This window comes from Carcharhinus amblyrhynchos, chromosome 30 (assembly GCF_965287045.1).
Source record: "Carcharhinus amblyrhynchos chromosome 30, sCarAmb.v2.hapA, whole genome shotgun sequence".
Taxonomy (NCBI): Eukaryota; Metazoa; Chordata; class Chondrichthyes; order Carcharhiniformes; family Carcharhinidae; genus Carcharhinus; species Carcharhinus amblyrhynchos.
In genome coordinates this window covers 16,723,222-16,748,462 of record NC_137353.1, presented here as the reverse complement: position 1 = coordinate 16,748,462, position 25,241 = coordinate 16,723,222, and the positions used below count along the sequence as shown (strand labels likewise).

Genomic DNA, 25,241 nt, shown 5'->3' with positions numbered 1-25,241 from the left:
ACAGTTGTATAAAACTTTGGTTCAGCCACATTCCGGTCACCACACTACCAGAAAGACGTGGAGGCTTTGGAAAGAGTGCAGAAAGTTTACCAGGATGTTGCCTGGTATGGAGGGTATCAAGCTATGAGAAGAGAATGAATAAACTGGCATTGTTTTCCCTAGAAAGACAGAGGCTGAGGGGCGAACTGATACAGGTTTGTAAAATTATGAGAGGTATAGATAGGGTGAACAGTTGGAAGCTTTTTCCCAGAGCAGAAATGACAGTTACAAGGGGGCACAAGTTCAAGATAAGGGAGGAAAGATTTAGTGGAGATGTGCAGGGGAAGTTGTTGACACAGAGGGTGGTGGCAGCCTGGAATGCACTGCCAAGTAAGGTGGTTGAATACGTTAGCAACATTTAAGACTTTTATTGATAGGCATTTGAACAGACGGTAAAACCACAGCTGATCTTCTACCTCGATTCCACTTTCCCATTCTATCCCTAGGTCTCTTGATGTCCTTGAATATACTCAATGACTGAACACCATGGGCGGCACAATGACACACTGCTTAGCACTGCTGCTTTACAGCTCCAAGGACCTGGGTTCCATTCCTGATTTGGGTCACTGTGTAAACTCCACATAGACATTCCCCCCATGTCTGCTTGGGTTTCCTCCGGGTGTTCCAGTTTCCTCCCATAGTCCAAAGATGTGCAGGTTAGATTAGTTGGCCATGCAAAATTGCTCCTTAGTGTCCTGCGATGTGTAGGTCAGAGGGATTATTGGGGTAAATATGTGGGGTAGTGGGGGTAAGGCCTAGGTAGGATTGTTGTTGGTGCAGACTTGATGGGCTGAATGGCCTCCTTCTGCACTGTAGGATTTCTATGATTCATAGCTCTTTGGGTGGAAAATTTCAAAGTTTTGCAACGCTCTGAATGAAGAAATTTCTTCTCATCTCAATACTAAATGACCGAACCCCAATCTTGATTCTATGAGACCTAGTTTTAGATTCCAGCCAGGAGGAAAGCCCCGATATGTATCCAATCATTCACAAAGCCCTGTTTACACGTCACACCTCCCCTTACTGACTTGCAATGAATTCCAGCTTACCAACACATCAAATTTAAAATTCTGTTGTGGATGTTTCAATTCCTCTTTGTCACTTCCCCCAACCCTACATCCCCATCAAACTGTCCATTCCTCTGATTTATGGCTCGTGTATCTCCTCCCTTTGCCCAGCTATTTGCTGTGATGCCTTTAGCCTCCTCCATTCCCTGGAATTTCTCCCTGGGGCACTCAACCACAATAATTTGCTTTTCTATAGTGCATTTAATGTAGAAAAATATCTAAGGCCCTTCATTGAGATTTAATGCCAAACCATTTGTCTCCTTATTGAAGGCCATCCTTAAAATTCTAGCTTTTGTACATTCCTCCTAAAGATTCCTTATAATCTGGTGACTTTTTTTTACACTTTTATGGAGTGCCTTGGGACATTTTTCTACTCTAAAGGTATTATATAAATACAGGTTGTTTGTATTGAATGCTAAGGGTAAAAATTAAAAGATCATTTTGTTTGTGGATAATTCCAAGTCTTATCATGCCTGTCTCTCCACCAACCCCACCACACCCATGAGGGATTCTGTTCCTCATGAGGTCTCCAAAGGAACAAAACAGTTTAAAAAATGAAACTTTAGTGGCTTTCCTTATTAGTTAACTGTAACAGACACGTTACGCTGTGAGTAGGAAGGTAAATTACCTCAGTTAATCTTGTTAGTGTTTTTATTAAGGCTGGCAACTACTTTTGGGTGTGGACTTTCCAAAAAGATTGGAAGTTACATTTCAGGTTTGTTGAGTTACTGTAACTCACAAAACATTAAACCCAACTGTGTGCAGTTTGTAAAGCCCTTAGTGGAGAGATGTAACTGAGATGAATATAGTTTTGTGCTTTATTTTATTTTTACATTTATCTTTTGTTTTGTGCCCCCTCTTCTCCCCATTTGAGTGGAGAACAGTTCTACATTGCTGGGCACCCTCTAGTACTGTCCTAAGTAGGTAATCTTTCTTTGTGTCACAGACTGGAGGCACTGAGGCCAGTGTTGGTACCCAAGTGCCACCTCAGACCAGAGTGGGCCTTTGACAGGAGTATAAAAATGGGTGTTTTGTTATCAGCATCCTTCAGTGGTGGGGGTTGAGACAGACTTGCGGTTTATCCTGTTGAAAAGTCTGCTGACACTCACTATTGAAGCATACTTGTAAATAATGTCACTTGAATGAGAAACTGGAGAAGAGCTGGTAGGCGTGGAACCATAATTTAAGTAACTGATAAGGTCTTTGAAGCTATATGAAGTCTTTGAAGAAATATGGCGCAAGAGTGGGGTAGGTGGGACAACTGGAACCCTTCGAAAAAACTGCCACAAAGGGTGGTGGAGGCTGGATCATTAAAAGCATTCAAAATGGAAGCAGATAATTATTTGATAGATTGAGAAATAGAGGGCTATGGGGACATGGCACAGAAATGAGCTGAGGCCAGCACAGATCAGCCATGTTTGATTTGAATGGCGGGGCTGGCTTGGTGGCCTATTCCAGCTTCTGTTTCTTGCTCTTATGTGGAGTCCTGTGCTATGATTCTAAAATTCCAGTGCAGGTTAATCAAGTATAAGGGCACTTGTCTAACAGTTACTTTATACATGAAGATATATTAAAGAGTTATATTGGAGGATTGTTGATAAAATTGGTATAACATCTTATCCAAAAGACAGTTCCTCTGATAGCGCAGCACTCCCTCACAAATACACTGAAGCATCAGCCTAAATTATGTGCTCAATTTCTGAGCAGGATAGAGCCAAAATCATGCAAAACATTTATTAGGATGCATAGTATCCAGTTTTAGATATTTTGCTTTAGGAAGAACAATAAGGCCAATGAAAATCTACAAAGAGATTAATAAAGATAATATGAGAAATGTCAGTTAATAATTTTTTGATAATATAAACAAGGAAACAATATTTCAAGTGTTCAGTGATTGATTAACTTGGGTGCATAAATTCAGAATCAAAAGATAGATCGGCTAGACTACATAAGTTTGTTTGGATACAACTTAGCAGAAACAGTAGTGGAAGCAGAACCGGTTTTAAGCAGAACAGGTTTTAAAAGGGAAATGAATAATTGAGTTTCTGGTTGTCATTCTATCCCCTCCTCATGGCCTTGCATGTCCATGAGACCCAGCTCCTGCTCCCTTGACCTAATTCCCATTAAACTGAGCATCATTGTACTTCCCTTCCTGGTTCCCATATCAGCTGACAATCTAAATATTTTCATTCCTCATACACTGTTCCCTTTCAAAGCATTGACTCCCACCCCAATTCAAGAAATACTCTAGATTGCAAAGTCCTCGTAAAATATTGACCCATCTTGAACCTTCCTTCCCTCTCCAAAGTCCTTGAGAGTATTGCTGCCTCCTCAATCTGTGATCACCTTTCCTACAGTGACATCTTTAAATTTCTCCAGTCAGATTATGTACCACAGCACATAATCCTCATCAGAGTCACAAATTTTATCCTCTGTGACAATGACAATGGTGCATTATTCCAATTTGACCATTCAATAGCCTTTGACACAATGGATCACATATCTTGCATTGTGAAGCTCAGTGGGGCTAGCTTTGCTTTATTCCGCTTTTGCCTATTTATTTTTAGCCAATGTATCTCCAACTACTCTTCCTGTTGTGTCTGAAATCTCCCAAGGATTTGTCTCTCTGTCTGTTTAATCCACATGCTTTGGCAAGATCATCAGAAAGTGTGGAATCAGTTTCAGCTTGTTTGTTGATAACTTCTTCCTGTACCTTTGCAGCACCTCCCTCAAACCCCTCACTGCCTAGGCATTGTCAGACTGCCTGCCCAACATCCAGTTTTGAATATACTGCAACATCCTTCAGTTAAACATTGGGAAGACTGTGGCCATTGTCTGCAGCCCATGCTACATAATTCATGCGCTTTCCACAGATTCTGTCCTCTTGCTAATCTCTATCACAAGTTGAACCATATTGTTCAAAACCAATTTGACCTCGAGCTGACTTTCTGACCCTAATCCTCTCCATCATAAAGACTGCCCAATTCCATCTCTGTAACATTGCCTCCACCCTTGCCTCAATTTGTCCAATACTGAAATTCTCATCCTTGCCTTTGTTCTATTTTCTATATTTCTATAGCTCTTGGGGCTAAAGGGGTCACGGGAAGGCAGGATCGGGATATTGAATTTGATGATCAACCATGATCAAAATGAATGGCAGAATAGGCTCAAAGGCCAAATGACCTATTAGTCTTTATGCTTCTAGTTTCAATGTTTCAATGTTCCCATTTCTAAGTTAACACTGACTATTGCAATTTGATCTTGGCTAGCATCCTATCCTTAATCTCCCATAAATTTTAGCTCATCCAAAACTCTGCTGGTCAATTTTTATCTTTTGTCAAGTTTTGTTTACCTATCATTTCTATCTGTGTTGATCTACATTGGCTCCTGTTTTCCCAATTTCCATCTTTCAGGTGAAGTTTTGAACTGCCCTGTCTGCCCTCTCAGCTGGATGTAAAAGATCTCTTTGCATTATTTTGAGAAAAAGCTGGGAAGTTTCCTGGCCATTTTGCCCTTCAATCAATACCACTAGAACAGTTTATCACACTGCTGTTCTGGGAGGTTGCTGTGCCCAAATTGACCACTGTATTTCCCATGTTATAACAATGACTAAACTTCAAAAGTACCTAATTGGCTGTAAAGTATTTTGGGACTTCCTGAGGTCATGAACGATGCAAGTCTTTCTTTTTTTCCTAAGCTCTCAAATTAATATGTTCAAACTTATGTTTACATTCATCCCTTCATGGCCATTTTCCTCCCTGTATCTGGGACTTCCTCCAACCCAAGGTCCCCTTTTCAGAACTGTACCCAGCCTTCAATTCTTTTGCCTGACTCTGTGGCTCACAATTGGCAGTCTCACAACGCCAGGTTAAAATCCAACAAATTTATTTGATAGTAAATCCACAAGCTTTCGGAAATGCTGTTCCTTCGTCACACCTGACGAAGGAACAGCATTTCCGAAAGGTTATGGGTTTACTATCAAATAAAGTTGTTGGACTTTAACCTGTGTTGTGAGATTTCTTACTGTGTTTACCCCAGTCCAACGCCAGCATCTCCACATCATGCTCACAATTGGCAGCAATGCTTTCAGTCATCAGATCTCTGCACTTTACTGGCTCGCTAAGTTCTTCTGTCCCTCCAGCAGACCCTAGGGGCCTCCTTAAAACAATGGTTTTGATCATCCTTTTCAATATCACCATCTCCAGCTGAGTATCTGATTTTGTTTGATTGCACCTTTGTGAAGGTCCTTGGATTTTGTTTTTACATTGAAGGTGTGATTAAAAATACAAGGTGATATTGTTGAAAAAATATATTTATTAGAGGGTATGCAGAAAGTGGGATAACACTTTCAGAGTGCTGGCATGGGCTTAACTGACTGAATCACCTTTTCTATGTTGTTAACTTCTTATGATCCTCCGAAGGGAGGTCCCTGGTTTATAGTGTCACTGAGATCCACGTAGTGGAGTGAGCTAACAGTGGTGGTTTTTATCCAGTGCCCCTCGCACAAGAACCAATGTTTAGTTGTTGATGACAAGTAATACTGGTAATTAATTAACACTGGATTTGGAAATCTGGAACATCAATGTGGCTGACATTGGCACAAGAGGTGTACCATGCCTTCCAGCTGAATGACTACGTGACACGGATCCACAATGAGGAAACTGCAAGACTTGCAATGAAAATTGCCGCTGGGCATTACTCAAAAGGTTGGAACACATACACATTGATTCAGGGTTTGTTACCTACCTTGGTTGGTAAGTGTTCCTGGAAGAGTTGGGGAAAAGCAGCCTGATAAATTGCTCAATTAAAAGAAATGCAACCCTTCCATCTTACCACTTGGTGGAGCAGCACACTGGTGCTTTTGTAAGTTGCCTGTGGTGAAGTGTTTTGAAGCTGCGAGCTTCGTATAAAACCTCGTTGAAAGTGCATCCAGTATTCACATTTCCATTACTGCCATCAGGAGAGAAAGGTAGAAAATGAATTTTAAAATAACAGCCTCTTAAAGCCAAAGTTAAAGATCATTAGGATTGAATTTACTGTCTTATTTCCTCAACTGGATATTTTTGTGTAATGGTATGTTGATGTCACTGAGAAAGAGGGAGATTTCTCAGAGCAGTTACCAATTTCTCAGCATGGTGAAAACAAATGAAACTCAGTTGATAATCTGGTGTCCATTAGCATTTATATTACTTCAGTCACATATGGAACTTGAAAATGGGGCCCCAATAACTACTTTAAGCTCTTGGGCAACTCCTAGTGGGAAGTCTCACAACACCAGCTTAAAGTCCAACCAGTTTATTTGATAGTAAACCCACAAGCTTTTGGGGTTTGCCCCTTTGTCAGGTAAGTGGAGAGTTCTGGTCTCAAACAGAGAATATAAAAGGCACACACAGTTTTTTGTCCGTCAAGCTTCCCGTTGCACTTAAGACCAGAAGATCCTGGTTCTAGAATACACTGCATGAAAGTGTAGTGAAAGCAAATTCAAAAATAATTTTCAGTACAAAATTGGATAAATACTCGAGAAGGAAGAATTACGGGGCTATTGGGAAAGGAAAGGGGGGAGTGGGATTAATTGGAAAACACAACCAAAGAGCCAGCACTGACATCTGCAGTTAAGGGTGAGGCAGTCAGCTCAGTGTCTTGTCCTGTTTCCTTTGATGACCATGGTGTTGCCCTCCAAAGGTCCAAGGCTTTGAGATCTCTGGCCCACTGGGGGAAGGTCTCCTGCGCGGTGCAGGGGCTTTCCCCTTAGCCTTGCCGACTAAAGTTGATTTATTAGTCACAGTATGGCTTACATTAACACTGCAATGAAGTTACTGTGAAAACCCCCTAGTCACCACATTCTGGCACCTGTTCGGGTGAAAGCACCTAACCAGCACATCTTAGAGACTGTGGAGGGAGGCTGGAGCACCCAGAGGTGACCCACATAGACACAGGGAGAACGTGCAAACTCCACACGAGCAGTGACCAGGCCGGAAATCAAACATGGGTCCCTGATCCTTGGGGCTACACGCTGGCATAGTGGTTAGCACTGCTGCTTCTCAGCTCCAGGGACCTGGGTTCGATTCCTGGGTCGCTATCTGTGTGGAGTTTTGCATGTTCTCCTCGTGTCTGCGTGGGTTTCCCCGGGTGCTCCGGTTTCCTTCCACTGACCAAAGATGTGCGGGTTAGGTTGATTGGCCATGCTAAAAATTGCCCTTAATGTCCTGAGATGTGTAGGTTAGAGGGATTAGTGGGTAAATATGTAGGGATATGGGGGTAGGGCCTGGGTGGGATTGTGGTCGGTGCAGATTCGATGGACCGAATGGCCTCTTTCTGTACTGTCGGGTTTCTATGATTTCTAATACTGATTAGAATACGAGTCTTTACAGCTAACCTCCTATTTAAACCTTAAAGATGTAGATAATGTGAGTGGAGATAGCATTAGGCATAGGTTAAAGAGATGTATATTATCTCCAGACAGGACAGTAAGTGAGATTTTACAAGTTCAGGCAAGTCATGGGGGCTACAGAAAGTGTGACATGAACCCAAGATCCCGGTTGAGGCCATCCTCGTGTGCGGAACTTGGCTATCAGTCTCTGCTCAGCGATTCTGCGCTGTCATGTGTCGTGAAGGCCGCCTTGGAGAACGCTTACCCGAAGATCAGAGGCTGAATGCCTGTGACCGCTGAAGTGTTCGCCAACAGGAAGGGAACAGTCTTGCCTGGTGATTGTCGAGCGATGTTCATTCGTCTGTTGTCTCCCCAATGTACCATGCTTCGGGACATCCTTTCCTGCAGCATATCAGGAAGACAATGTTGGCCGAGTTGCAAGAGTATGTGTTGTGTACCTGTGGATGGTGTTCTCATGTGAGATGATGGCATTTGTGTCGATGATCCGGCATGTCTTGCAGAGGTTGCTGTGGCAGGGTTGTGTGGTGTTGTAGTCACTGTTCTCTTGAAGGCTGAGTAGTTTGCTGCGGGCAATGGTCTGTTTGAGGTTGTGCAGTTGTTTGAAAGCAAGAAGTGGGGGTGTGGGGATGGCTCTGGCGAGATGTTTGTCTTCATCAATGATATGTTGAAGACTCCGGAGAAGATGTCGTAGCTTCTCCATTCCGGGGAAGTACTGGACGACGAAAGGTACTCTGTCCACCGTGTCCCATGTTTGTCTTCTGAGGAGGTCTGTGCAGTTTTTCGCTGTGGCGCGTCGGAACTGTCAATCAATGAGTCGAGTGCCATATCCTGTTCTTATGAGGGCATCTTTCAGCATCAGACACCTCCAGACGCTGAAAGATGCCCTCATCAGAACAGGATATGGCACTGGACTCATCAATCGACAGTTCTGACGCGCCACAGCGAAAAATTGCACCGATCTCCTCAGAAGACAAACATGGGACACGGTGGACAGAGTACCCTTTGTTGTCCAGTACTTCCCCGGAGTGGAGAAGCTACGACATCTTCTCCGAAGTCTGCAACATATCATTGATGAAGACAAACATCTCGCCAGGGCCATCCCCACACCCCCACTTCTTGCCTTCAAACAACTGCACATCCTCAAACAGACCATTGTTCGCAGCAAACTACCCAGCCTTCAGGAGAACAGTGACTACAACACCACACAACCCTGCCACAGCAACCTCTGCAAGACATGCCAGATCATCGACACAGATGCCATCATCTCACGTGAGAACACCATCCACAGGTACATGGCACATATTCTTGCAACTCGGCCAACGTTGTCTACCTTATACACTGCAGGAAAGGATGTTCCAAAGCATGGTACATTGGGGAGAGCATGCAGACGCTACGACAACGGATGAATGAACATTGCTCGATAATCACCAGGCAAGACTGTTCCCTTCCTTTTGGCAAACACTTCAGTGGTCACGGGCATTCAGCCTCTGATCTTCGGGTAAGCGTTCTCCAAGGCAGCCTTCATGACACATGACAGCTCAGAGTCGCTGAGCAGAGAATGAAAGCCAAGTTCTGCACATATGAGGACGGCCTCAACCAGGATCTAGGGTTCATGTTGTACTTTCTGTAACCCCCATGACTTGCCTGAACTTGTAAAATCTCACTTACTGTCCTGTCTGGAGACAATACATACCTCTTTAATATTTGCCTAATGCTATCTCCACTCATATTGTCTGCATCTTTAAGACTTGAAAAGCCGGTTAGCTGTAAAGACTCACATTCTAATCAGTATTCTGTAAACTGTGTGTGCCTTTTATATGCTCTGTTTGAGATCAGAACTCTCCACTCACCTGATTAAGGGTCAAACCCCAAAAGCTTGTAGGTTTACTATCAAATAAACTGGTTGGACTTTAAGCTGGTGTTGTGAGACTTCTCACTGTGTTTACTCCAGTCCAATGCTGGCATCTCCACATCATTTCCTAGTGGCCCAGGCTAGAGCAGCTTTAGCAGAAAGCTGGGCGGTTATGTGTCATCTCATGGAGAGAATGCTGTTTTCAGTTGATTACCTCTGTCCCCCCTGCCTGTATTTATTGAGAAATATTGATCCAAAATTAGACCTCATTGTCTTTCTTTATAAATGAGAGTATGATGTGACCTGTGAGCTTAGAGAATTAACAGGAACTCTTGGGGCCAACTCTTAGCACCTCAGGAGTGTTTTTACCCCCATTTTATTTTAAAACTGCTACTGGTAAAGGCTGTTCCGTAATTGGCAGCCTCCCACTGCTAAATCTAGGAGGCATGAGGGGATAAGTAGATGGAAAATGACTACATGGAACAGTGTATTCTTAATTGTCATGTATAATAAAGCCTACACTCTGATGTTTCTGTGAGTTTATCTGTGAATAGATGAAGCATTAGCAACTGTAAGACTTGGATTAAGGAGGGGGGAAAAGTCAGACAATTTTGTTACCAATGGCATATGAGGAAATTGTCAGGAGCTAGACCGTCCTCAGATTTGATGCACTCCACAGCTGAACAGCCCGCCAGCACTCGGTGTTGAGTCTCTCCAGTTCTGACTTGTGGCTATTTGGGCAACATACTGAAGGACAAACCATTGGAGCTGAGCATAATATTTTGCTTTAATATCTCCTGCTCCATTCAGACAGAAGATAAATGTTCTGTCTCCACAGATGCTGCCAGACCTGCTAAGATTTTTCCAGCATTTTCTATTTTGATTTCAGATTTCCAACATCTGCAATATTTTGCATTTATTATAAATTTTCTTTCCTTGGGACAACTGTCCTCCCAAACCTACCATGTGCAAAAAGAAGACCTGGTAGATGGTGACCTCCACCCCTTTCCAATCTTGGTATCATGCACCTATCTTTGGAGGGTCTAGTATCTGTTATATCCTATACAACTGCGGCAGCTGCCATCATCAGGGCTCTTCTGCCTCAAATTTGTCATCTTTTCGAATGCTGCAATGACAGCACTGCCTAGTTTTACAGGCATCCCCCTAGTGCTGGTAATCTACCTAATGCACCTCGGCCAAGAAAATGTGCCTGAATTACTGTGGACTGCCAGGCTTAATTGCCACCCTGATGGAGGAGGGTTACAGGAGGGTTCAGGATGAGCTACACACCCCTGATGGCGGAGGGTTACGGGGGAGGGGTTGGAGGCATGCTACGCCCGATTCTGATGGGGGAGGGTTGGGGTGGGCTAAACCCCACCCTGATGGGGAAGGGTTGGGCGAGGGTTACTGGAGGGTTGGGGGTGGGTTACACCCACCCTGATGGCAGAGGGTTGGGGGAGGGGGCTACATCTCAGCCTGATGGGTGAAAGTTACAGGAGGGTTGGGGTGGTGGAAGTCCAACTCTGAGGTGTTAAGGGTTATAGAAGGTTTGGTAGTAAGGCATTTGGTTCTAAGAAGGTTGGGGTCAGAGGTGGAAGATCGCAACCAAAAGGAAAATCCAAGCCAGGAGTGGGGGACATTTAGCAATTTGGTGAGAGGAATAATTAAATTAGGATTGTGTGAGTCACGTTTTGAAACTGTCTGACAGTTCGTCAGGAACCAACTCCTTCCTCTTGCCAGAAACTGAGTTGTTGTGATGAATGTTTCTGTTATTAAAACAACAAAGGAAGAGTGTTCTTGGCTCAACTGACAGATCATGCTGAAGACTGTATGGGGTGTGTTTCCTGACAGCACGATTGTTTCCCAAAATTTCATTTCTAAATACAAAATACTATAAATAGAGCAAACAGCTGAGTTGTCTCAATATAGTGTTTGTCCATTACGGCCTCTGAAATAGTTCTGATATTGTGTTCCTAGCACAATTGATTACTTGAACGCCTACACTCAGCTTTTTTTTCTGATTTTGGCTGCAGTGTTAACACTTGCAATACCAAATGATTTTTGTTATATTTTCCCTCTCCTGTGGTGAAGGCACTGATTCTTGCTGGCATTCCATTCCACGTTTGCTGGTCATCCTTCAGTGTCTCCAAGTCAACGTTGGCAGGCCACTTAATTCTGGAAGGCTTCATGACCTGAGGTTGTGAAAGGCAGTAGGTGAATGTGAACCATCCTCCCAGGTTTCAGTCAAGCCTAATCAAAACCTCATCTGAAATCCCCTTAAGTATTCCTACACAGAGATCACAGGATCACAGTTCACCAAGGTTCAGACTGTAGTTACACAGTATGGTGAAGCCACATCATTAGGATGTTGGTTTCCAGATCCCAGTTGATGGTCAGGATGGCAAATGTAGGGGACCAGCAAATATCCCAGTGGTCCATGGAGCAAACTTTTGGTTTCACTTATGTCCACGTTCTTGCCTTCTTACACACGTCTGGGTGAATATTTGCATGTGTGTCTGCATCTGTATTCTCATGGACATTTGTGTGGATGAATGAGTGCAGTCCTGCTGTTTACTTCGCGAGGACAATTTCACTCTACCTGTAGCAGGTGTGCAGTTCTATCACTGCGATGGGACTATATGTTCACTATCTGTCCTCACCCACTAGATGCCCTTGTTGGTTTCAGATATCTGCATGTTGCTGTTATGGCATTATTTCTTCACTTCTTATTATTGTGTATAACTGATCCGTATTAAATATGACAGAATTCATAAAACCAGTGAAAGATCAGGTTATTTTACTCATTTATGTTCCATTTTTCTGTGCATTGTATCAACTATGTGTAGCACTCTCTCACTTTCACTGTATGTGTTGCTCTTCATTTTAGAGCCAGCCTGAATCAATGCATAAACTGAGGCTGTCACTGTTTTAGCATTGCTCTCCTGGGATCCAATCACAATGTGCTGAAGCAGCCAACAGCTCAAAGGAAAATATCTGCCTCGGTATCATCTTCCCCATTAGAAATTAATGGAAATGCCTCCCAAGAGGGAATGAGGAGGCACTTGTTATTGTGCTGTGGAGCCAGGCTTGGAGCAGATGGTGCTTTGGGGAGTTTATCTGCGCTTAAGCTGTGCTGGAAGCTGACTAAAAGCAAATCAGCTGCTTGAACAATAAGAAATGAAGAAAATTTTAAAAATCCAGCATCAGCAGAAAGCTTTAACACAGAAGGAGAGATGTAGTGGAATCGATGTGATCAGAAAAATGCAACTGACAACCACCTAAGTTGATATATATTTGAACCTAAGCAGCTTCATCCAAATGAATACATAAAATATGGACATTGTGACTTTATTTTTTGGGGAGAATTTTTGGAAGTGCAAGGTAATAAGGGATGTTTGGTAGGGAAGAGAACACCTACCATATTTTGCAACAAGTGTTAGAACCAGGAACCACCAGGGTAGGTACAGCACAGGTTAAATACAGAGAACAACTCCCTCTACACTGTATCCCGGCAGACATTCCCAGGACAGGTGCAGCACAGGGTTAGATATAGAGTAAAGCTCCTCTACACTGTCCCCATCAAACATAGTAAGAAGTCTCACAACACCAGTTTAAGTCAACCAGTTTATTTGATAGTAATCCCACAAACTTTCGGAAACAGTGTTCTTTCGTCAGGTGTGTGGAAAGTTCAAAACGTCCCAGGGCAGGTACAGCACAGAGTTAGATACAGAGTAAAGCTCTCTCTTAACTATCCCCATCAAACACTCCCAGGACAGGTGCAGGACAGGGTTAGACACAGAGTAAAGCTCCTTCTACACTTCCTCATCAAACACTCCCAGGACATGTACAGCATGGGGTTAGATGCAGAGTAAAACTCCATCTACGCTTCCCCATCAGACACTCCCAGGACAGGTACAGCACGGGGTTAGATACAGATTAAAGCTCCCTCTACACTGTCCCCATCAAACATTTCCAAGACAGGTACAGCACAGAGTCAAATACAGAGTAAAGTTCCCTCTACACTTCCTAATCAAACACTCTCAGGACAGGTGCAGCGTGAAATAGATAGAGTAAAGTTCCCTCTTCGCTGTCCCCATCAAACACTCCAGAGGTAGTTTCAGCATGGGTTTGATCAGGTACAGCCAGCTCCTTGCACTCTGCCATCAAGTCCCCTTGAAAAGTAGAATCGACTTCATCACAGTTTTTAAAAATAATTAATTAATTTTCTGACTTCATAGTGTAAGGCAGCAGTACTAACTCAGTAACTGAGGAACCTTGCCTGCCTACATTAGAAATTAAAATGCACACTTCATACAGCTTTCTGTTCATTTCAAAGAGGATTTGGAAAATCGTGCCCATGCCTCACTTTTGATGTGCACCATCTTCACCTTGCACCTTCAGATGATATCTCTGATGGGCAGCAGTTCTTATTATCTTCATTCTTTCTAATCTTACCATGAGAGACTATTGTTTAGTCAGTCATTCCATTTTTAACTGTGTCCCACTGCTGTTGAAAGTATGAGCTAATGAGTGATAGACCGCCCTGATCACTTTCCCTCATGTAAGTGTCATTGTGTTAACAGTAACAAACACATGCACAGTGCCCAAGTGCATGAATATCCCCCTGACACTCAGCAAGGATGAAGGTAGCAAGATAATCCAGGTAATTACAGGCCGGTGAGCCTGACGTCAGTGGTAGGGAAATTATTGGAGAGGATTCTTCGAGACAAGATTTACTCCCACTTGGAAACAACTGGATGTATTAGCGAGAGGCAACATGGTTTTGTGAAGGGGAGGTCGTGCCTCACTAACTTGATTTGAGTTTTTTGAAGAAGTGACAAAGATGATTAATGAGGGTAGGGCAGTGGATATTGTCTACATGGACTTCAGTAAGGCCTTTGACAAGATTCCTCATGCCAGATTGGTGCAGAAGATGAAGTCGCATGGGATCACATGAGCTGGCAAGGTGGATACAGAACTGGCTTGGTCATAGAAGACAAGAGGGTACGTTTATGAATGGAGGGCTGTGACTAGTGTCATTCCTTAGGGATCAGTGCTGGGACCTTTGCTGTTTGTACTATATATAAATGATTTGGAGGAAAATGTAACTGGTTTGATTAGTAAGTTTGCGGACGACACAAAAGTTGGTGGATTTGCAGAAAGTGATGAGGAACATCAGAGGATACAGCAGGATATAGAACATCAGAGGATACAGCAGGATATAGATCGGTTGGAAACCTGGACGAAGAGATGGCAGATGGAGTTTAATGCGGCTAAATGTGAGGTAGTGCATCTTGGAAGGTCTGATAAAGATAGGAATTGTACAGTAAATGGCAGAACCCTTATGAATATTGATAAGCAGAGTGATCTGGATGTATAGGTACACAGGTCACTGAAAGTGGCAACACAGGTGGAGAAGGTAGCCAAGGTGACATACGGCATACTTGCCTTCATTGGCTGGGGCATTGAGTTTAAAAATTGGCAAGTCGTGTTGCAGCTTTCTAGAACTTTAGTTAGGCCACACTTGGAATATAGTGTTCAATTGTGGTCGCCATACTATCAGAAGGATGTGGAGGCTTTGGAGAGGGTACAGAAAAGATTTACCAGGATGTTGCCTGGTGTGGAGGGCATTAGCTATGAGGAGAGGTTGGAAAAACTTGGTTTGTTCTCACTGGAACAGCGGAGGTTGAGGGGTGAACTGATAGAAGATTATGAGGGGCATGGACAGAGTGGATAGTCAGAAGCTTTTTCCCAGGGTGGAAGAGTCAGTTACTAGGAGGCATAGGTTTAAGGTGTGAGGGGCATAGTTTAAAGGAGATGTATGAGAAGTTTTTTTACAGAGGGTTGTGGGTGCCTGGAACTCGCTGCCAGTGGAGGTAGTGGAAGCAGATACAATCGTGACTTTTAAGGGGCGTCTTGACAAATACATGAATAGGATGGGAATAGAGGGCTATGGTCCCTGGATAGGTAGGGGCTTTTAGTTCAGTCAGGCAGCATGGTTGGTGCAGACTTGGAGGGCTAAAGTGCCTGTTCCTGTGCTGTAATTTTTTTTTGTTCTTTGATTTTTATTAGGATTTTAAAGTTATATATAATTGGGCTGTTCTTGCAATTCAGAAGGTTGATCCAGTGGCTTATATATTAGGCAATTCCCACACTGGAAGCCTTCTAGGTTCTGAATTGTACAATGTTCAGCATCATTCATGACTCCTCAGATACTGAAGCAGTCTGTACTAGTATGCAACAAAACCTGGGCAACATTCAGGCTTGGTCTGATAAGTGGCAAGTAACTTCTACACCACACAATTCCAGACAATGACCATCTCCAGCAAAAGAGAATCCAATCATTGCCCCTTGACATTCAATAGCATTACCGTCACTGAATTCCCCATTATCAAGATCCTGGCGGTTACCATTCCAGCAACTGAATTAGACCAGCCATGCAAATATTGTGGCTATAAGAGCAGATCAGAGGCTGGGAATTTTGTGGGGCATAACTCACTTTCTGAGCCCCCAAAGCCTATATACCATTTACAAGGCCCAAGTCAGGAGTATGATTGATACTGTTCATGTGCCTGGATGAGTGCAGTTTCAACAACACTCAAGAAGCTTGACACCATTTCAGGACAAAGCAGCCTGCTTGATTGGCACCCCATCCTCCACCTTAAACATCAACTTCCTCCGCTGCTGACGCACAGTGGCAGCTGCGTACCATCTATAAAATGCACTATGTACGTCACGTCACTGGTTAGCATAATGCCTTAATTGCAGCAAATACTGAGTGTCAGTAAATTTTATTTGTTGATGTTACATAATTCAACATGTTCGCAATTGCAGCAAAGTTGTCTGTCTTGTTCATGTCATTTTCTTTCAGTGGGTTCAATAGGGTGACACAGTGGCACATTGGTTAGTATTGCTGCCTTACAGAGCCAGAGACCTGGGTTCGATTTCAACATTGACTGTGTCAAATTTTCACCAAGTGCTCCAGTTTTCTCCCACAGTTCAAAGATATGCAGGTTAGGTGGATTGTCCACGCTAAATTGCCACTTAGTGTCCCAAGATGCGTAGGTTAGGTGGATTAACCATAGTAAGATGTGCAGAGCTATGGGGATAGGGTAGGTGTTGGGCCTGGTTAGATGCTCTTTCGAAGAGTTGGTAGAAACCAAATGGCCTCCTCCTTTACTGTAGGGATTTTATGGTTCTATGATTTTTTTGGCTAAATATCGCTGATAATTTATTGCCAATTATTTGTTCTTCCCATCCTCATGTGGTGTGCCCTATATTTTTCTTTATTTGAGGAATGCTATGGAAATGTAAACTGTTGTTAGTATTACTGTTCAGTTCATCTATTCTGCCATAACCAGAAGATTGTGGCATGCAGCTAGGAATCTCTAATAGGTATGGTGCACTGTGAAGGGAGTAACATTAAGAAATGCAAACCCCAGTGTGAAGTGTTACCTGTCAGGAAGATGTGTCTTACTTTTCATACTTTTTGTCCAATAAAATGACAAATTTGTTTTAAAATATGATGGAAACCATTTTCTTTCCTGTTTGTTCTCTGGTATATTTTGGGAGTGTTAATTATTGAAGCTATTACTGAACATTTATCATCAACTAAATTAGGCTCAAATTTGAGACATGTTCCTAGCTTATTCCTCACCATTATACCCAAAACTACAGTGATGGGCTTAGCAAAAAGCACCACTGTTGTAAAGGCAGAAGGTAAAACTTCAACCCACACAGCCATGATGGCTTAAAGAGTTTATCAAATGAGTTGCTACACCATACAGATCATAAAAGTAGCTGGTCCCTGTGCATCTGTGGAGTTAGCTGATTTGAGCCAGTGTAGCAATGAGGACATTCAGCTCTGTCCACACACATACAATTGAATACTGACACCCACTATCAGCATAATTCAGAATGCCATGGATAAGGTGTTAGAGGAAGGCTAATGCTGATAGATTCTTAACCCCAAAATGGTGTGTTGCCTTGAGGAGGGGGAGAAAACTGCAATGTAACTCATTTTACGTTGAGTCACCTGCACTACTGTAGAACTTCAGGTAGTCATACTTGCAGCAAGAATAAGATGATAATAATGATGAAGGTACATTTTAATACCTGCCTAATACAAGCACTACATTATAGCCCTGATTTTCACCCCTTCTCTCCTGTTTCATGTGGTGGCACAGCGCTGCAACTATTGATTACACTCTAGTTAGTTGTGCACGTGAGGCTAGGCAATGAATGTTGGAAGGCTACTCAACTGTGAAACTATCACAGCTGATCCATGGTCTGTCTTCAGTTGATACTTACATGTGTACTTTATATATAGCAATAAGGAGTAGGAATCCAGGCAGTCCATAAGCCAGGCTGAGGTTAATGAGAGTATTGCCACGCTTAAGATCAGCTAACTCTACACAGAGCATGGATCAAAGCTGGGATTGCCCTGATCTCTGTAGTTCAACACCATCTCTGGAGCTGCTTGGCATAGATTCTCATGGACTATTCTTCAGTTATATTCTTTATAGATTGCAAAAACTGGCCTATCATCACCTTTTTGTTTGCTGTTATAGGGGGAACTGATGAGTGAAGGCCAGGATCCAGTGACAGTTTTTGATTTCCTTACAAAAACAAAGACGGAATATCCCTTGGACTTTTCTTCAGTAAAGAAAACACTTCTGGGAGGACATGGAGGAGCTGACTACTTCCTAATGGACAACTTCATACAGGCTATTGCTGTATGTATCTAACAAACATTCAAGTTTCTTTACCATTTCTTTCTTTTATTTAATTCTGCCTCATTGCTTTGTGTCAAATTTAATATTTTTAATGTGATTTTTGTAATCTAAAATAGAATTGTAGCATTGATACAACATGGAAGGTGGCCTTTCAATCTGATATGTCTATCCAGACCCTCTGAACGAGCAATTCACCTGGTGCTGCTCCCCTGCCTTTCCCTGCAAATATTTTCTTTTCAGATAACAATCTAATTCTCTTTTGGAAGCATCATTTGATTCTGTCTCCAACACACTGTCTGGCAGTGCATTCCAGATCCTAACCATTCGCTGCATGACAATGTTTTCCCTCAAGTGCCATTGCTTTTTTTGCAAGTACCTTGCATCTGTGCCCAGCTATATTGAGTGTTAGTTACGTTCAGTGCATGAACTATTGAGTATGGGTACAAGCCCCACTCCACAAGCACACAATCTAGGTTGTCAGTCCAGTATGATACTGAGAAATGCTGTGTTGTTGGAAATGCTGTCCCTCAGTTGAACTGTCATAATGAACCCTGTTTTGGTGTTGATGTTAAAGATCCCTTGAAACCACATGAAGAGGATCAAGGAGTTTTCCAGGCCAGTATTTCTTAACCAACAGTACCAAAATCAGGTCATTAGAACTAAAAACAAAAAATGTTGGCTAAACTAAGCAGGTCTGACAGTGTCTATAGAGAGAAACAGAGTTAATGTTTCGGGTCTAAATGAACCTTGAATTGTTTGGGTCTTTGCTGAGCATAGAACATCTCCTGCATTCACTTGCGTAACAACTTTGCCTATCTTCAAATAACTCATTCAAACAACTCACACATTTCTCCTTGATGAACTGCTATGTGTTTGCAAGTCATTCTTTCCCCCTCTGTCATTGCAGTGACTACATCCCTGAAGGTGCTGACTAGCTGGGTTATGATTCTCTGGGCGCCCCCTTTAGCTTGCTCAAGTGGGAATTCTTTACATGAGACTAGACCGAAAATATTGACAGGCATCACAGTTGAGGCATTACAGCCAAAGCTGATCTGCTGTCCTGCAGAATCCACACATGTGCTTCCAGCATATTCACTGTACTGATCAGGAGAAGGAGTCTTGTGTGAAGTCTAAATTCAGATAATTCAAGGAAAATTTGAAAATCTTTTGAAACAAAGAAACAGCACCTACAAAAATAATTCTCTGTACTTTCCTTATGAATCATAGAACTTTCAAAGAATTGTCTAAATAAGCTGATCGCAGAGAAAGCCACTTTAGGACTGTAACTTGGCCCATTTATCCTTTTTGATTTGGGCTGTCATAACTGATTAGTTATAACCTCATATTCTGATTTATATTTCTTCCAAGTTTAATCTTTCTGTGTAATTTTTCCACTGATTTCCTTTCCAATTCTCGGGATACATACCCTGATTTTGATAGCAATTCATACAGACCCAGCTATCGGATCTGACACGGAGTGGTAGCAGGGCCACATCAATTGGTGACTACAGCCTTGGGTTCGAGGAGAAAATAAACCATGGTTTAGGTTGTGGAAGCAAAGAGTGGCTGATACCCTGGCATGGACTGAACTCAGTAAGAAGTCATACAACATCAGGTTAAAGTCCAACAGGTTTATTTGGTAGCAAATGCCACTAGCTTTCAGAGCATTGCTCCTTCATCACCTGGAGTTGTAAGATTTCTTATTGTGTTTACCCCAGTCCAATGCTGGCATCTCTACATCATGGACTGAACTGGTCAGTTTAGCTCAGTTGGCTGGACAGCTGATTAGTGACGCCAGCAACATGGGTTCAATTCCTGTGCTGGTTGAGGGTATTCATGAACGTTCCACCATCTCAACCTTGCTCCTTGTCTGAGGTGTGGTGACCCTCAGGTTAAACGACCACCAGTCACAGCCTTTGGTCTTCTGGGACTATGGCGACTTTTCTTTTTTACTGAACTGAGATCTCAGTAGCTTCTACATTGGTCTTTTTTGCTCCATTTAAACTAGTGAGCGTCCACATATTTGCACCATCACTAAGGCCAATTTCTATTTCCAAAACACTACCTAACTTCTCCCCTGTCTCAGTTTATCTACTGTTGAAATTTTCACTCGTGCCTTGTTAACTCCAGACATGACTATTCCAGTTTACTTATAGCTGGTCTCCCAAATTCTATCCTCCGTTAACTTGAGGTCATCCAGAACTCTGCTGCCTTGGTCTTGGCTCGCACCAAGCCCTACTCACCTATCACCCCTGGGGCCTATTGATCTTTACTGGCTGCTAGTCAAGCAATGTCAGTCTTGTTTTCAAATCCTTTTTTGACCTTGCTCTGCCCTATCTCTGTAACCTCCTCCAGCCCCAAAACACTCTGAGATAAAATTTAATGAAGTGCCACACAACAGACTTGGGAGGAAAATTGCAGATCATGGAATCAAAGGGACAGCAGCAAACTTGACACACAATTGGCTGAATGACAGAGAATAGAAAGCAGTAGTTCATGGTTGCTTTTTGGTTGGAGGAAGGTTTTTAGTGGAGTCCTTTCTTGGTGTTAGGACCCCTGCTCTTCCTACATCCTATAAATGAATAAAAAGACAAGATGTACAGGGCCTTGTTTCAAAATTTGCAGATGATGCAATACTTGGGAAGTTTTGTGAGCTGTGAGGAGATTTGTGGTGGAATGGATGGACAATAATAGATGAAATTTAATGCAGAGAAGTATCAAGTGTCAGCATGATGAGAAAATTACCTCTAAATATTGAACCTTAAATCAGACCTTGGGGGTGTGGGGCGATGTCAGTTCAGCCACTGGCTGAATTGCTGGTGGGTGATACCGAGAGAGACAGTGGAGTCATACCCAAAGATACATCAAAAGCACAAATGTCATCCAGAAACTAATCACCATCTCCAATGGAGACAATGGGAGGGAACTAAAGATGAGTATCTTCTCAGCAGGAATGATATCCTGTGAGCTGGGTCCCATTTGGATTTATGGGTTTTGCCTGCCAGGAATACACACAGACTGGGATAAAAACCGGCTGCAAGCTTGTCAGGATTGACTGGTGCTGGGTGTGTCAGCATGTGACACAAGAGAAAAGACACAGCAAACGCCTGAAAAAGCTTGCAGTTATTCTCTCTGATTGTTGAAGCAAACCAAGTCAGCCAAGACACAGCTGAAAAGACAACTTCTCAACCAATCTGCAGAACATTGGAATTGTGTAACCAACTGTTCACCTACTGAATGAAGTCAGTGCTCCTTGAATCAAGAATTGTAATGGCCTCAACCTCCCATCACCTACTCCTCTCTGACAAGCCAAGGATTGCTTTGTGTACTTCCTTCAATTCTCATTTAATCTGCATGAGTGTATATGTGTGTGTTTTATAATTTCCTTGCCTTTAGTGGTTGATAACCTCATTCTCTCTTTAACCCAGGAAAGCCTGGTTAAATTGATCTCCTTTTAAATAATGGGGCTGGAAAAGGTTTCTGCAAATTGTGAGTTTTTGTTTAGAAGCAATTTGCTGATACCAGCCACCAAGAGTGTTGAATAAAGAGAGAGAGCTAGTTCATTCCTCCTCAGCAGGTCATAACATTTTGGGGATATCCCAGCTGCAAGTTAACAAATTGAGGGATCTTGTCCAGGATATAGCTCCCGTGGAGGATAGCAAATTTGGGGAACCTTGTCTAGGGACCAGTCATAACAGAAGTAATTCATTTTGGTAGAAAGAATGAAGAGAGACAAAATAATGGGTACAATCTAAAGGGAATGCAAGAGCAGGGCCCCGGGAGTTTGTGCACAGATGATTAAAGGTGGCAGGACACGTTGAAAGAGTATACGGTATTTTAGGCTTTATAATTAGGGGCATAGCATACAAAAGCACAAAGTTAGGTTAATCTTATATGAAACACTTTTTGGCCTTAACTGTAGTATTATGTCTGGTTCTGAGCATTACACTTTAGGAAAGATGTGAAAGGATCAGAAGAGTGTAGAAAAGATTCATGAGAATATTTCTGGATGGCACGGTGACACAGTGGTTAGCACTGTTGCCTCACAGCACCAGGGTCCCGGGTTCAGTTCCAGTCTAGAGTGACTGTGTGGAGTTAGCATGTTCTCCCCATGTCTATGTGGGTTTCCTCCAGGTGCTCAGGTTCCCTCCCACAATCCAAAGATGTGCTGGTTAGATTGACTGACCATGCTAAATTGCCCCTTAGTGTCCCAAGATGTGTAAATTAGGAGATTAGCAGGGTAATTACAATGGGTTACGGGGACAGGGTTAGGTGTTCCATCAGAGTCGGTGCAGAATCGATGGGCCGAATGTCGTCCTTCTGCACTGTAGGCATTCAATGTAAGGAACCTCGGTTACATAGATACGAAAGAGTTGGGACTGTTATTCTTGGAGGGGAAGGTTGAGAGGAAACTTGATGGAGATAACCAAGTGGTTCAGTGGTTAGCACTGCTGCCTTACAGCTCCAAGAACTTGAGTGACTGTTTGGAGTTTGCATATTCTAGCCATGTCTGCTTGGGTTTCCTCTGAGTGCTTTAGTTTCCTCCCACAGTCCAAAGGTGAGCAGGTTAGATTGATTGGCCACGCTAAATTGCCCCTTAGAATCAGGAGGATTAGCAGGATAAATACGTGGGATTGCAGGGGTGGGACCTGGGTGGTATTGTTGTCGGTGTGGGTTTGATGGGTTGAATGGCTTCCTTCTGTTGTAGCGATTTTATAAGGGCTCGGATAGGGAGAAATTGTTGCTTTTGGTGGAAGGATTGATAAGCAAAGGGTGCAGATCTAAGGCAGCTGGCAAAAGAGACAATGACAACACAGGGAAAAGCTTTTTCAGGCAGCAAGTAGTTAGGATCTGGAACGTGCTGTCTGAATGTGTGCTGGAAGCAATTTAATCGAGGCAATCGGAATTGAATTATTATATGAAAAGGAAGAATATGTGGTGGGGGAGAAGGTGAAGGAGTGCCATTGGATAATTTACTTCCTCAGAGAATCTGCATTGCCATTACAGTCTGAATAGCCTCCTCCTATGCTGTAACTATTGTGTGATTATATGATCTACACTCCTCTAATTCTGGCCCTTTAAACATCCCTGTTTTTAATTGTTTCACTGTCAGTGGTTTAATCTTAAGTTGCCTAAGTCTCAACATCTGGAATACTCTCCCTACATTTTTCCAGCTATTTCACTGCTTCATTAAGGCACTTATCAGTAACTGCTACACGTAGCTCCATTTTATATAGAAAACATTTTGAGGAAGCAAAATGTCAGCGATTGAGACCTTGCTCAATTGTGGTACTGTGCTGCCACCCAGTGCTTCATATTGTTCATTGCGAGTGCTGATTCCTTCCAGTCTTGGGAGAACATGACTTGCTGCCCATTCAACTTTAGTTTGACTTTGGAACTCATGAGCTTTCTTATCTGGACTGAACAGCTGGCCTGTGAGTTTCCCCTGACCTTGAAGGAACATATACAATTCATGCACTCCACCTAGTGACGACGGACACATAATCTAACCTCAGCGCAATAGAAATGAAATTCTTCCATCCCATTATTGGAGTTTTGATAGAGGCATTCAAAATCATGAGGGGCCTGGACAGGGTAGATAAGGAGAAACTGTCCCCAAAGGATTGAAATGAGAGGGCACAGATTCAAATTAATTGGTAAAAAAAAGCTAAAAGATTTTTCATGCTGTAAGTGATTTGGGTCTGCTGCACACTGCCCGTGAGTGTGTTGGAGGCACATTCAATTAGACTGTTATCTGAAAAGGTCAAATCTATAGGGATACAGGGGATAAGGTGGGAGAATGGCACCAAGTGAGCTGCTGTATCAGAGAGCCAGCACAGTCACAATGGGCCAAATGGCCTCCACCTGCACAGAAACATTTTTGTGATTCACAAACATCACCAGGGAAAATGGATTGATCTTTTTCCAGCATACTGCTAGTGAGCAAACATGTCCGATAATGGAATTAGCAGTTAAGTGATCCACTATAGTTTGCCTATCGCTGCAACAGGTCCGTAGCAGATGCCATCTCCCTGGCCCTGCACTCAACCCTGAAACACCTATTAACAAAGACACCTATGCCAGACTCCTATTCATAGAGTACAGTTCAGCCTTTAACGCCATCATTCCTATGAGACTCATCTCCAATCTTAGTGGCCTGGACCTCAACTCTTCCCACTGCAACTGGATCCTAGATTTCCTAACCCACAGACTGCAGTCAGTAAGGATAGGCAACAACACCTCCTCCATGATCATCCTCAATACTGGTGCTCCACAAGGCTGTATCCTCAGCCCCTTATCATACTCCTTATACACCTATGACAATGTAGCCAAATTCCCCTTCAACTCAATTTTCAAGTTTGCTGATGATACCTCCATAATGTGTCAGATCTCAAACAATGATGAGACACAGTACAGGAAAAAGATAGAGAGTCTGGTGGACTGGTGCGATTATGATAATCAATGTCAACAAAATGAAGGAGATTGTCATCGACTTCAGGAAGTGTAGTGGAGGGCATGCCCCTATTTATATCAGTGGGAACGAAGTAGAAATGGTTAAGAGCTTCAAGATTTTAGGTGTCCAGATCACCAACAACCTGTCCTAAACCCTGCAAGCAGACAGTGTAGTTAAAAAGCCCACCAAAGCCTCATTTTCTCAGGAGACTAAGGAGATTTAGCATGTCTGCTACAACTCTCACCAACTTCTACAGATGCATTGTAGAAAGCATTCTTTCTGGTTGTATCACAGGTTGGATCCTACGCTATCTAAGACTGCAAGAAACTTCAAAGGGTCATGAATGAAGCCAGTTCATCACTCAAACCAGCCTCCCATTCACTGACACGGTTTACACTTCCTGCTGCCTTGGAAAAGCAGCCAACATAATCAAGGACCCCGCACACCCCAAACATACTCTCTTCCATCTTCTTCAGTTGGGAAAAAGATACAAAAGTCTGAGATCACATACCAACCAACTCCAAAACAATTTCTACCCTGCTGCCATCAGACTTTTAAATGGCCTACCTCGCATTAAGTACATCTTTCTCCACACCCTAGCCATGACTATAAGACTACATTTTGCATTCTGTCCTCCCCTATGTACAGTATGCTTTGTCTCTATAGCATGCTAGAAACAGTACTTTTCACTGTATACTAACAC

At 42.9% G+C, this 25,241-nt stretch overlaps 1 protein-coding gene across 6 annotated transcripts in view; it reads left to right on the top strand.

The window, feature by feature from the left end:
* The window catches only part of LOC145360108 (putative oxidoreductase YteT), a 264,299-nt gene that overhangs the window by 195,455 nt on the left and 43,603 nt on the right, over positions 1 to 25,241 (top strand). For all 6 annotated transcript variants that reach the window (XR_013889666.1, XM_080215071.1, XM_080215072.1 and 3 more), the window contains one exon: positions 17,920 to 18,084. Coding sequence is in view for 5 of the 6 variants with exons in the window: in XM_080215071.1 (XP_080071197.1) it covers positions 17,920 to 18,084 (165 nt within the window). In the remaining variant the exon portion in view is untranslated. The remainder of the gene's footprint in view (positions 1 to 17,919; positions 18,085 to 25,241) is intronic.